General features: G+C 45.7%; 1 protein-coding gene across 2 annotated transcripts in view; it reads left to right on the forward strand.

Moving 5' to 3' along the window:
* Positions 1 to 13,430, forward strand: part of ABTB3 (ankyrin repeat and BTB domain containing 3) — a gene marked incomplete at its 5' end in the record, with an annotated part of 309,684 nt that overhangs the window by 192,167 nt on the left and 104,087 nt on the right. For both annotated transcript variants that reach the window (XM_082634471.1, XM_082634472.1), the window contains one exon: positions 10,207 to 10,411. In XM_082634471.1, the coding sequence (XP_082490597.1) occupies positions 10,207 to 10,411 (205 nt within the window). The remainder of the gene's footprint in view (positions 1 to 10,206; positions 10,412 to 13,430) is intronic.

A 13,430-nucleotide genomic window follows, 5' to 3' on the forward strand; every position in this document is an offset into this window, starting at 1 on the left:
AAGTGCATAAGTTTATAAAGGAAGCTAATTATATTAAAATACAGTTATCAATATATTTTTGCCTCAACTGTGATACAGTAATTCTATGCCTTTTTTATTAGAACATTATAAAACAAGATCTAGCAGCAGCTCTGATGACCCATTATTTTGAGGTAGTGATGTGTGTGAAGGATATTTTGAGATATCTGCAACAATTGGAATGGGATAAGGAAAGGTCTGCATTTTAACAGCTCCCCAGGGATTCAGATGTAGATGGTCCAAGCAGCTCCCCTGGGGAGACATCTCAAAGAAGAAATGCCATACTGTTTGGGACTCTGCAAATTTCCAAGACATGCCCGTGACCTTGGAAAGGCCAAATCTGGCTACAGGGTTGGTTCATGTCTGTGTGGGCACAACCTGGGAAGAGGTCCCCACGCATTCTTCACTGGGGTCTCAAAAGTTTGTCTGGCGATATTTTAAGGGCCCCTCCTAGCACCTGGGCTGGGGCCCTGTTCAAATCCGGTTCTTCTCTTGGAGGAAAGGATTTGCTAAGCAAATCTGCACTTCACCTAAGCAGGCAGCACGCAGGAGTGGCTTGCCACATAAATTGTTTCTAAGGACAATTTGCTCTGTAAATTAAATGCTGTCATTTTCTTTGAATGTTGACTTTCGCATATGAATTGTTGGCACACAGATGGGTGCTGCTAATTACGAATAGGTTCCCTACGTTCATTAAGTCAGCCCTGTAGAACATGTGCGCAGTAGCACGTTGATCAGCCACACCAGCGACAGAAGGTAATAAAATTGCCTTCTTTCCTGATCTGACTATAATTTAGACTGGCTTGCTCTGTGGTCTGAATCAATACAGCCTTGCTCTCTCTGTGTACATAGAGAGCTGTTCTTCATATTCAAAGGTTACTCTGCCAGTGTGGATTCCAGAAACCACTGTTGTTCCAGCAAAGGCGAGATGGAAGTAGTTCGTTCCCAGCCATCCCTGCTCTTCTTGAACCAGGCTGTTCAGGGTTGAGGGCAGGGCCCCTGACTATGGCCTTCTTCATAGCCAACAATAATAATAGCAGCCCTGATACTGGTGACCTGGTGATCTATGAAAAATCTACATGAGCTATTTCCAGTGTAACCATTATTATCCACACAGAGGTGGGCAGGAAGGAAGGGGACAACAACTTGTCTAAGATCAACCTGTGAGCTGATGGCTGGAATTGAGTCCAGTTCTCAAGGCAGAGCTTTCACCACTAGGCCTGACTCCCAGTCTCTGGGGGAAGCCCAGCTGTTTCTATATGATACAGGTGGAATGAGAGTCCGCCTCTGTAAGATGATCATGTTTGTCAGATCTGTGTTCCTTCCAGGTCTGAGGATCGCAGTTTGCTCTGTAGGATGTATTGGGGATGCTCTCCTCAAAACTAAACTGGAGACATGAGAATTCACAAAGGTTATCTAGTATCTCACCACCACCTAGATGGCAGAACCCCCCTGCCCGCTGAGACTTCTGCCTGTATTCCCCCTGCTTCTATCCTCAGGGCATCTTATTAGAATCCAGAACTGTCTTGATCAGTGGTGATGTCCAGAGCACTTTCTTTGTCCAGCCTGTTATGGCTTGGGGTGGAAATATATCCACTACTTCCGGACCACCTACTGCATGCCAAGTGCTTTAAATATATTAAAGGTATTTTTATTCTCATTTCATAGATAAGAAAACTAAGACCTGGAAGGATAAATGTTTTGCCCAGAGCCACACAGCTAGGAAGTGGCAGGGTCACATTTCAAACCATTTTTCTTTTTCTACTTTTCTGCATCCAGTTCAGCTTTGCATTTTAAGCAACTAACACATCGCCTGTAGCTTAGGAAATATCTGTTGAATGTCAAATGAATACATGAATGACCCACAGTGAACTAGTCTGTGAAACAAAAGCTGAAGAAAATGCTACAGAGGAGGGGAACTCTTAATGAAACTCTTGTCAAATATTAAACTGAATTTTGAACTCAGAGAACTAGAGCTGAATCTCTGTATGTCAAATTATTTGAATGAGAAGCTAAATCAGGAGACCACAAAAGTCCACAGACTGACACAAGCCTGGTGATTCTTAACTGTGAGCCCGAGGAAATTCGCAAGGCAATGCTTAGAGTCTGGTGGGCAGACCAGGTCTTCTTACCTGAACCAGGTCAGGAGTAGGTCTGGGGAAAGCTGGTCTGTCCCGTCTCCTCCATTGAGGCCACAAGGAAAGCAGAGGCTCTGGCTGTTCTCACTTTTTTTTTTTTTTGAGAGAACAGAAGTTAAGGCTACTTTATCTTATTTTATTGGTTTTCTTTTTTTTTTTAATTTTTATCAGGGTATAGTTGATTTACCATGTTGTGTTAGTTTCATTTGTACAGCAAAGTGAATCAGTTATACATATACATATATCCACTCATTTTTTTTTTTTAGGTTCTTTGCCCATATAGGCCATTACAGAATATTGAGTAGAGTTCCTTGTTCTATACCACAAGTTCTTATTAGTTATCTATTTCATATACAGTAGTGTGTGTATGTCAGTCCCAATCTCCCAATTTATCCCTCCCCTCCTTATCCCCTGGTAACCATAAGTTTGTTTTCTACATCTGTGACTCTACTTCTATTTGGTAAATAAGTTCATTTGTACGCTTTCTTTTAGATTCCACACATAAGCAACTTCATATGATATTTGTCTTTCTCCGTCTGACTTACTTCACTTAATGTGACAATCTCTAGGTCCATCCATGTTGCTGTAGATGGCATTATTTTGTTCTTTTTTATGGCTGAGCAGTATATACCACTGTATATATGTACCACATCTTCTTTATCCATTCCTCTGTACCAACTCGACTCTGCATTTGGTCCCATCAGTCCCACAGTTGTGTCCTCCAAGATCTTGTTGCAGCCCTTCTGCCCGACATTCCCTGCCTTGCCCCCAAGCTCCCAATTAAAACTGCACTGGAGAGTCATTAATTTGAGTAATTGCTTTCTGCTGTTTAAAGGGGGAAAAATGAGGGCTTCATCGACAAATGCCTCTTTCTGTTTTCTTTTCACACTAAACTGTGAACTTGTTGTTCCCACTCAATGAGTTCATCAAAGTGGGGCCATTAATTTACAACTGTGCATAAAAAGGTTTCTGGGTTGTCTCCCCTTGGTGTCACCAGAAAGAAAAACAGCCCTTATTGCTTGGGAAAGGGGGTCTCTCGGATGCAAATGGGATCTTTTCAGAAGGTCCTGCTGCCTCCAGCTCCTAGAATGCACTTGTGACCTTTTCAGGTGGTCAAGTGGCCACTGGCCTCTTGGTATTTCTTGAATGTTCCACTCCACCACAGGGCCTTTGCACGTGCTCCTCCCTCTGCCTAGAAAGCTTTTCCCTTGATTTTTACAAAGCTCCTCCCTCATTTCATTCAGGCCTCTGCTTAAATGTCACCTCCTCAGAGAGGCCCTCCTATGACAGCCCCACTCACTTAACCCTCCCTGCATCACTGCTTTCTATACACACTTCCTGCTTTAATTTTCTTCATAGCACTTAGCACCACCTGACATACTATATATTTGTTTATTTTCTGTCCACCTCACCAAGACTGTAAACCCCATAAGAGCTCGGACTTTTTTTTAACATCATTGACTGTATCCCCAGTGCTTAGAACAATGTCTGGCACATAGTAGGATGCAATCAATATTTGATGAATGAATGAATGCATGAATGCTAAGTTTCCTGCTGGACCCAGAGTTCAGTCTTCCTTTGTCCATCCCTGTTTCTCCAGCTCTCCTTCTCCTTTAAAACAAATCTCTCATTACTTTGTACTGGGCTATACATGGTCTTTCGTTTTTTCAAGGGGAGGAGTTTCAGTGAGGCAAGTTAAACCGCAGTTTATGATGCTGGGGAATGCCTTGGCTTCCTTATCTTTGCTGTGTGACCTAGGGCAAGTGACGTGATCACTCGGATCCCCAGGGATCTGTGAAAAGAGGGTGATCATACCTCCTACCCCAGGGTTGTGTGAGGTTTTGAAAACGTACTATAGTAAGTGGTCTTTGACCGAGGATGAAGAGCGGGGAAGGAACTGAAGGTGCTGTCAAAGCATAGGTTTTGGCAGAAGGAGCCCATGTTGGAAGGTGCAGCCCTTTGTCTCAGGGGGATCCCACTGGCATGCAGGAAGACGGCGTAGAGGGAGCTCCACTGATAGCTTGAGTCTGGCAGGTCAGAGCAGCGTTTCCCAAAGGGTTGCATGGGAGATGATTGTAGGTGATACGCAAAACACTTTCTATTTTTAATTGCTATGAATTTTTCATGGGTACTAGAAAAATATTGGTTTTCCTTTTATGGCACTGATATGAAGGTTCCTTTTAAAATGAATTTATTGTGTGAAAGAATGAGCCAATTTAAAGAAAAATATTAAGTAAATAAACTGTACCTGCTGCACACAGATATGTGAGAATTCATGATGCTGATTCTCAAATGGCTGACATTTGGAAAACCTGGTTATAAGCGGGTTCTCAAGTAGGATCCTAGAACCAAACTCCAGACACCCAAACTCAGTGCAGCTAGTGACAAGTGGATTTGTTGTTTTGGGTTCATGAAGCTGACAGGTGAAGCAGCAGATAGCACATACATAGAGTGGGATTTGAAATAGAGCTTGTGATTACAAAATCCCCGTGCCAATTCCATCTCCTATGGCCAGCCCTCATCAGAGACATCCTTTCGGCCTCTGATCCAGAGGCTCGGCTGATGACAATGATGATGATGATAATGATGTGATGATGATGGTAGTGATAATGATGAAGATAGAAATGATGGTGATGATGATGAAGATGATGATGAAAGTGATGATGATGGTGGTCATGATGATGGACAAGATGGTGATGGTGAAGATGATGATGGTGGTGATGATGATGATGTGATGATACAAAGTAAAAGAAATAGTGCTGAATACTTATTATATACACTTAGCATGTGCCAGACCCTATTCCAGGTGCTTTAAGTGATTTGTGATTGCTTCATTTCATATTATGAGTTAGGCACTATTATTATCTCCATTTTTCAAATGAAGAAACCAATACTGGGTACTTTATACCATGTTATCAATTTAATCCACACAACAAATTCACAAAGGTCATAATCATCCCCGTATACAAAGAAGTTAACTCACCCAAGATCATGCAGCTGGCAGTGGCAGGTTGGAGACTCAGACTCAGACAGTCTGACTCCAGAGAGCTTGTCCCTAACCACTACACTACACTGCTGCTCCAAGAACAGGACAATGAATGAGTCATATCTCTGCCTGTGAAGCTTAGTAGGGGAAGTAGATGTGTGGGCACTTAAAACACATCTGAATTAAACAAGTAACATGTTTGACTTTATTAGCAGGTGTTGTGGATACACAGGGGAATGGGAAGTTGATTCTTATCTGTGGCATCCTGGAGGGCTCCAGGGAAGAAGTGGCATTTGATCACAGCCTTGAAGGTCGTCAGTAGTTGAGAGGATGAAGCGGGGGGGGGCACCCTAAGATGAGAAAACAACAAGAGCAAAAGCAAAAGCAGGGAACCTGTAAGTGCACGGTGAGCTGAACGATGCTCTGAGGAGATGGTTAGCCCAATCAAGGCCAAAGCCTTCCCAGGGTCTTGGGGAACTTGAGGGGTGATGCACTGCCCCAAAACATGGATCCTCTTCTCATCTCCACTCCATTTTGATTTTCTTATTTTGAGCTTTTTTATGAGTGCTTTCAAGAAAGACAGAGGGGGACTCTCCTGGTGGTCCAGTGGTTAAGACTTCACCTTCCAATGCAGGGGGTGCAGGTTCAATCCCTGGTTGGGGAGCTAAAATCCCACATGCCTCCTGGCCAAAAAACTAAAACATAAAACAGAAGCAATACTGTAGCAGATTAAGTGTACCCCAACCTGACCCTAGATGGAAGGTATAAGAAATTTAACCACCACCTCGGTAAGCTTATTATTCTGATAATACCAAATAGCACATGCCATAATTCAAAATTCAGAAATGACAGAAAAGTTGGAAGGGAATGTCACCCGCAATCCCACTAGGCAGAGAAATCCTTGGTCAACATTTTGCTTTTTTTTTTCTCCTGGTATTTACTCAGAGCATATTTTTTAATAACATAATCCTGATCACACTCTATGCAGTTTTGAATTTCAATTTTTTCCCCACTTACCATTTTAACACAAAGCGCTTCATCATTTATTGCCACTCTATGTAAACATTTTTAGTAACTGATTAAGTTTTATCACATACCAGAGTTTATTTAACCATGCTCTGATTTTCAGACATTTGTTTCTTTGTCAAATTTTGGACCCTGTAAATAAGGTTTGGGTGAAAATCCTTGTGCATGAAGATTTTGCTGCATTTTGGATTCTAACATTGGGACAGCATCCCAGAAATGGAATTACTGAATCAAGGGAAAGGAGCATACATTAACACCTTGGCTACATAATGCCAAATGGCGCCATCATAGACTTGGAGGTGGCCACAGATGCAGCAGGATGTCTCTGAAAGAAGGACTCAGGTCAGTGTAGGGTGAAGAGCACAGACATTAGAGTTAGACAGACCTGGGTTGGAATTTTATCTCTGCCTTGTGACCTTGAGCCTCAGTTTCCTTATCTGTAAAACAGGATTTCTCAACCTGGGCATTATTGACATTTGGGCTAAATTCTTTCTTGTGGGGACTGATCTGTGCATTGTAGGATGTTTAAGAACATTTCTTCCTGCTACCCATTAGATGCAGTAACAAACCCCCGGACATGACACCAGAAAGATATTGCCAAACATCCCCTGGGAGGCAAAATCACCCTGGTTGCAGATCACTGCTCTAAAGCTAAAATAACATAAACATACCCTATAGAGCCTTGTGAGGATTAGAAACAATGCGCATGAAGTGCTTCTTCACAGTGCCTGATATAGGGTAGGCGCTCAATGAATGGCAGCTGGGACTGTTGTTCATGTAGAGCCATGCTTCTCCACATTTTCCATCTGCAGGTCCCCTGGGCATCTTCCCTGCCCACCTGCCACTGAAAGAGAATTTCCTTCTCTGATTCTTTTTTGAGGTTCTTGCATATATTTTCCTGCTGTGGCAAATGGAGAGAAGGAGGGTCAGACTCTAGGTTAGGCTTGATAAGAGGCAGAGGGGTGTAGCGAAGCAAACCTTCCCCCCACCCCGCCCCACTGCTATCTGTTTAACTCCTGCATCACCGTTCAGATATGAAGCTTAGTGGATTGTACTCTGGTTAGGTCATCTTGATGAGGCCTTAGGACTCTGGCAACATAGAAGTTTCCTTTCCTCTGACAACTCCTATCAGAAATAGTGGTCACTTGGAATCTTGCCTCAAGAAGGATTTTTTTTTTTTTTTTTTTTTTTTTGCGGTACGCGGGCCTCTCACTGTTGTGGCCTCTCCCGTTGTGGAGCACAGGCTCTGGACGCACAGGCTCAGCGGCCATGGCTCACAGGCCCAGCCGCTCCGCGGCATGTGGGATCTTCCCGGACCGGGGCACGAATCCGTGTCCCCTGCATCGGCAGGAGGACTCTCAACCACTGCGCCACCAGGGAAGCCCAAGAAGGATTTTTAAGGCTGCATCTACACTTAGTGGATAAGGGCTCTGCGATTGACTAAGCATGTCTGCCATGGGCATGGAAGAGAAAGGGGAATATTTGCCATTTCCACCCTCAGGTGAGACCTCATCTCCATAGTCTCACTCCCACAGAGGGGGTGAATGGTCCTCTTGTCAATCTTCTTTTGAGGAAGTGGCCCTTTTCCTCAGATAGGAAATGGGAACCTAGAAGGCAGGCCCTGGGCCTTCAGAGGAGAAACTCCTGCCTCTCACTGAGCCTCACTTTCTTGGGTTTGGATTTTAGGTAAAAAGTGTCATGTTAAAAAGTACAGCTGGGGCTTCCCTGGTGGCACAGTGGTTGAGAGTCCGCCTGCCTTTGCAGGGGACACGGGTTCGTGCCCCGGTCCGGGAAGATCCCACATGCCGCGGAGTGGCTGGGCCCACGAGCCATGGCCGCTGGGCCTGTGCGTCCGGAGCCTGTGCTCCGCTACAGGAGAGGCCACAACAGTGAGAGGCCTGCGTACCTCAAAAAAAGAAAAAAAAAAAAAGTACAGCTGGATGGCAGAGAACTGGTGGGCTCTGCAGGCTTGGTTTCAGCTGAGCAATGAAGGATTGGGAATGGGGGCTTTAAACTCTAGTAAGAGTTGATGTTTCAGTCATGAGTCTGAAGGCAGAATTCCTTCCTCTTCAAGGTCCTCTATCTTTTCTCCTAAGGCCTTCCTTCAACTGACTGGATGAGACCCACCCACATTATGGAGGGTAATCTGCTTTACTGAAAATCTGCTGATTTAAATGTTGATCCCAGGGCCTCCCTGGTGGCGCAGTGGTTGAGAGTCCGCCTGCCGATGCAGGGGATGCGGGTTCATGCCCCGGTCTGGGAGGATCCCACATGCCGCGGAGCGGCTGGGCCCGTGAGCCATGGCCGCTGGGCCTGCGCGTCCGGAGCCTGTGCTCCGCAACGGGAGAGGCCACAACAGTGAGAGGCCTGCATACCGCAAAAAAATAAATAAATAAATAAATAAATAAATAAATAAATAAATGTTGATCCCATGTAAAAAATAGCTTCACAGCAATATCTAGTCTAGTGTTTGACCAGCCAACTGGGCACCGTAGCCTAGCCCAGTTGCCACATAAAATTCACCATCACAGATATCTTAGAGGAGTGTGCAACACCTCCCACTGTGCATGAGATGATTTCCAGTGGGACAGGGGGAGTGCCTTAAATAACATTGGTCATGGGAGTGACTCTTTTAAATTCTATTTTAATTCTAATTGCTTTCAGAAGAAAGGCCCCACTTGATATGAGCCCCTAACAATGTTCTCACTCATTATTTATAACAGTAGAAAGCAGGACCAGAATTCAGCTATAAATTAATTATGCTGTTTCCTTTTCATCAAGTTAACTTTCACAATGACCTTCTGTTTATGGCAGGTGATACTGATTTTCCGTTTATGGCAGTGACATAATGTTTCCTTTTTAGATATATGTATTTTAAAAAACAAAAGGAGTCCATTGAAGATTAAGTACATAATGGTACGGGTGGTGTTTGGATACAGCTACATTCACGAAGCCTGCTTACAAGCAATCCAAGTTTGATAAACACCATCTTAGCCAAGAAAAGTCGGGGCTTCAGGCCCAGCCAGCATCCCACAGGAGGATCTTCCCTCCATGGCCAATCTGGGAGCATGCAGCTTTGGTTTGATTAAGGAGAAGGCTGGTTTCCTTCTGAGAAAGTGTAAGAAAGACCAGAGTGTTCTCAGGGTTTGCCAGTGCTGAGAAAAGTAAAACATGCCCCTCAAGGAGCACCGTTAAGTGCATGGATTCTGGAGCCAGACTGCCGGGGTCAAATCCTCCCTCTGCTACTCATAGCTGTGCACCCCTGAGAAGTTGTTTAACCTCTTTGAGCCTCTGTTTCCTCATCTGTAAAATGGGTTTATAAAAGTACCTACTTTATAGGGTATTGTGAGAATCAAATGAATTAGTGCTATCGCATAATAAGTGTCATTTAGGACTGAGTGGCTGTTGTTGGGAATGACTGACAAAGAAAAAGAATATTGTGACACAGTGCTCTAAATGCTGTACCCAAGAAAGTACAGTGTGATATGAGACACAGGGGAGTGCGGGAAATTCTAGGATGGCTTCCTGGAGAAGTTAATATATAAGCCGATACCTGGATAATCAGTAGGAGTTAGCCTGGAAAAGAGGAGAGAGAGAATGTTCTGGATAGAGGGAATAGTGTATGCCCAGGCTTAAAGGCAAGTGACAGCTCTTGTGACTGCAAAGAAAGCAGTGCTGGTTACAGCAGAGGATGTGACAGAGGGTGTGTCCCAAGGTGAGGGAGGCCGGAAGCAGACACATACAAAGGGCTTTCTGTGCCTTGTTAGAAACAATGGGTCCCAGAAGGGCAGGACTGGAGTTATCTTAGCAGCCCTCTGTGCTTGAAACAGCACCCCAGACCTGGTAAGCCCTTGACAGTCGTGTGGTGAATGAACAAATGCTTTCCTCTCTGCTTGATGTGTGGCCTGGAGGTCTCATGGGACCACTCCCATTGAATGAGGGAATCTCAGGATGGAAATCTCTGCCGAGATATCCAGGCACATCTTCTCTGCAAGTCTTGGCTGCCTGAAGGATCTGAAATGTTACTTCTGTCCACAGGTGACCTGGTGTCCCGAGCAATGCATCACCTGCAGCCCCTCAACGCCAAGCACCATGGCAATGGCACCCCCCTGCACCACAAGCAGGGGGCGCTCTACTGGGAGCCGGAGGCCCTGTACACCCTTTGCTATTTCATGCACTGCCCGCAGATGGAATGGGAAAATCCCAACGTGGAGCCCTCCAAAGTCAACCTCCAGGTGGAAAGGTAAGACTTATGTTGGCTTTGGATGGCCAAAGAGAGGGGCTCCCTTCTGGCCAACACCACCTTATGGTGAGTAGGTATTGCCTCCAGGGTGGTACAGGAGTGGGAGAGGAGAGGGATGCTGGGGGTCAGAACTGCCCAGTTTCCAGAAACTCACTGGAGGCATCTAGATGACCTTGAGGGGTTATCAGAGACCTGGGTGGAATCTTTGAAATGGGTTTGCATAGGGCTGGCCCAGTTTGGGATAAAAGTGGCCTGGGTCAGAAGAGAGGGTCTGCAAATCTGGAGGGATGAGGCCTCTGCAGTGCAAGGGGGCTTCCTTGTGAAGGCAGCTTAGGGGGATACCAGCTCCTTGGGTGGGAGATGTTTTATCTTCATCTCATCCGTCTGCCCTGGGGATTCCAGGGGGAAACCATAACACTTGCTCAGCCAGAAGTGGGCCTCTCATGTGGGCAGGAGACAGCATAGAAGTTCCCATGAAGCAGAATCCTTATGGCAGAGAAGGAAGGGAGGGCCCCCTGGAAGAGGAAGCTCCCTCTGACCTGGCTTCTGCTGCTCCCCAGCGCCATCCGTCCACTTCCCCATGCCTCAGCCTCCGCATCTGTAAATGAGTAGCTGCACTCAGCGCTTTCCAGGTTGCCTTCTACCTGGAAAATCCCAAGATTTTCTGAGGATGGTTTCACCCTCTCAGAGGTAAGGCATCCAAACCACCATCAGGAAAGGAGGCTGCCTGGAGGCATCCCCTCTTCCCCTGGGAACATCTCCCCCCAGCATCTCACAAATCAGGCCCCTTCTCCTGTGTACACAGGTTTGTTCACTCTAACTACTGCAGTAGTGATGCCGTTTATCGAGTGGTTAAAGAACAGGCTCTGTGATCCAGACTTCTGGGTTCAAATCCAGGCTCTTCCAATTAAAAGCCAGGGTGTCTTGGAAAAGTGCCTTTAACCTCCCTGTGCCTCAGTTTCTTCATCTACAAAATAGAGGTCCTAAGAATAAATCCTTCATAAGGCTGTTTGAAGATTGAATGCATTGAACAGTGCCCAGCACGTAGTAAGTGCTCAATAAATGTTCCCTTTTATTATTGCTGTTGGAGATCTTATCCGCAAATAGCTGAACAACTCCCAGTTTGGGCTCAATGCACTTTTCTCTGTTAAATGGTTCCAAGTGGTTTTGAAACGCTCACTCACTGGATGCTCTGTTTCTGCCAGGATGGATCGGGCTTAATTGGGCTCCTAAACCATGTCTCTTGGCTTTTCAGTTTAGAGTAGAGAATGGAGGATGAGTGAGACAAAAGTTGACTCTTTTTTTTTTTTAAATCCCAAGTTAGCATCAATATTTCAATCCAGTCTAGAATTAACTTAATCAGAGGATTACTCATGTCTCCCTCCATCCAGACCAAATCAGTGGGTGCCGTGTACATATTTTCATGTGCCAAATATGCCCAAAGTGGAGAGGTGGCAATGTGCCTGTGGTCCCTGGGCAGAAAACAACCTCAGTCAGACACACCAAGACGTTGCTTTCTATGAGTGTGAATCGTGATGGCTGGGAGGATGGAAACTATTGGCCTTGACCTTTGGGGTACCTAGTTCTTCAGCCCCCATCCCTACCCCAGCAGCCTGTAGAATAGGGCAATTTCTCTGACGCACCTACCCTGCCACTCTTCAATTCCTGCCTCTATGCAGATGACACCCCCTCCACCTCCAGACAGACATCACCACCTCTGAGCTCCAGAACCTGATCCAGCTCAGCCTTCCAGTTTCCACTGTCAAGTCTCACACTCTCAGGCTGGTTCTTCTCAGGGCACCTTATTCTCTTCTGCCCAACACAGCAAATGTGTGTATGTGTGTGTTTATTGCCTGTGAGCTTCGTAAGGGCACAGAACACATCTGTTTTGGTTGTCACGCCACACCTAATGCCAAGCTCAACATCTGGTGTATATCACAAAGTCAGTAAATATTTGTAGGATGAAAGAAGGGGCCAAATCCATTGATCCAACTGCCTATGGAACATTTCCATCAGGAGTGCCCACAACCACCTCAAAACTAAAGCCAACATCTTTCCCCCCAAACCGACTATTCCTCCTTTCCCCGCCACCCCAGTCTCTAAGAATGGCATCACCATCGACCTGGTCACCTCGGTCAGAAAATGGGACTCACCCCACACTCCTTCCTCTCCTTCCCTCCTTCCTACAGCCAGCTGGTCAGCAGGTCTCACTGATGCTACGTCTGTGCCGTCTCCCGTTCCTCTAATCCTTCCTCCCCAGATTGCTACCTCACTGCATGGTTCAGTCCCTCGTTCCCTCTTACTGCTATTACTGCATTTGATTTCTAAATGGTCTCCCTGGACGGGAGGCTTAATATTCTCTGACCAGCTCCATCCTCATGGCCACCAGACTGAAACTTCTAAAATATACATCTCATCGTGTGATATACCCCCCGCCCCCAGCTCAACACAGTTGCATGGCTCCCGTTATATTTTCTGTTATGTAGCTTCCATCTTCCCTTCTGGAATCTATTTCAGGATTCAGAGTGTAGTTGAAGTGGCTGTAAGTCTAGGGAGACCATCTGAGGATTCCAGACTTTCTGGGACAAGTTTTAAAGAGGCATGAGCTGCAAGGGGGAGCCGAGTAAAGAGAACATGTCCTAGAATTTGTCAGAGTCAATTATCTCGGTCTTTCCATTCCTCCTTGGCTGAATTTTCAGGGGACCACACAAAACAGAAAGAACTTGTCATTTTTTGAGTTCTGTTCACTTTGGTCCTCTGGAAGAGTATGGATTTGGGAGTCAGATCAACCTTTGGGTTTGGATCCCGGCTCTGCTTCTTCTAGTTCTGGGACCTTGAATGAGTCATTTCACCCCTATTGAAACTCTTCTCCTCAACTGTGAAATGGGAACAAAACCAGCCTCTTGGGACTGGTGTAAGCAATGAATTAGATACTGTAGCTAAGACATCCAGTGCCATGCCTGGCACAAGGGGAGCTCCCCTCACCCCCACCAAAAAGGAGCTGATACTGTATATCTTC

Source organism: Mesoplodon mirus, assembly GCF_964341445.2.
Source record: "Mesoplodon mirus genome assembly, chromosome: 11".
Taxonomy (NCBI): domain Eukaryota; kingdom Metazoa; phylum Chordata; class Mammalia; order Artiodactyla; family Ziphiidae; genus Mesoplodon; species Mesoplodon mirus.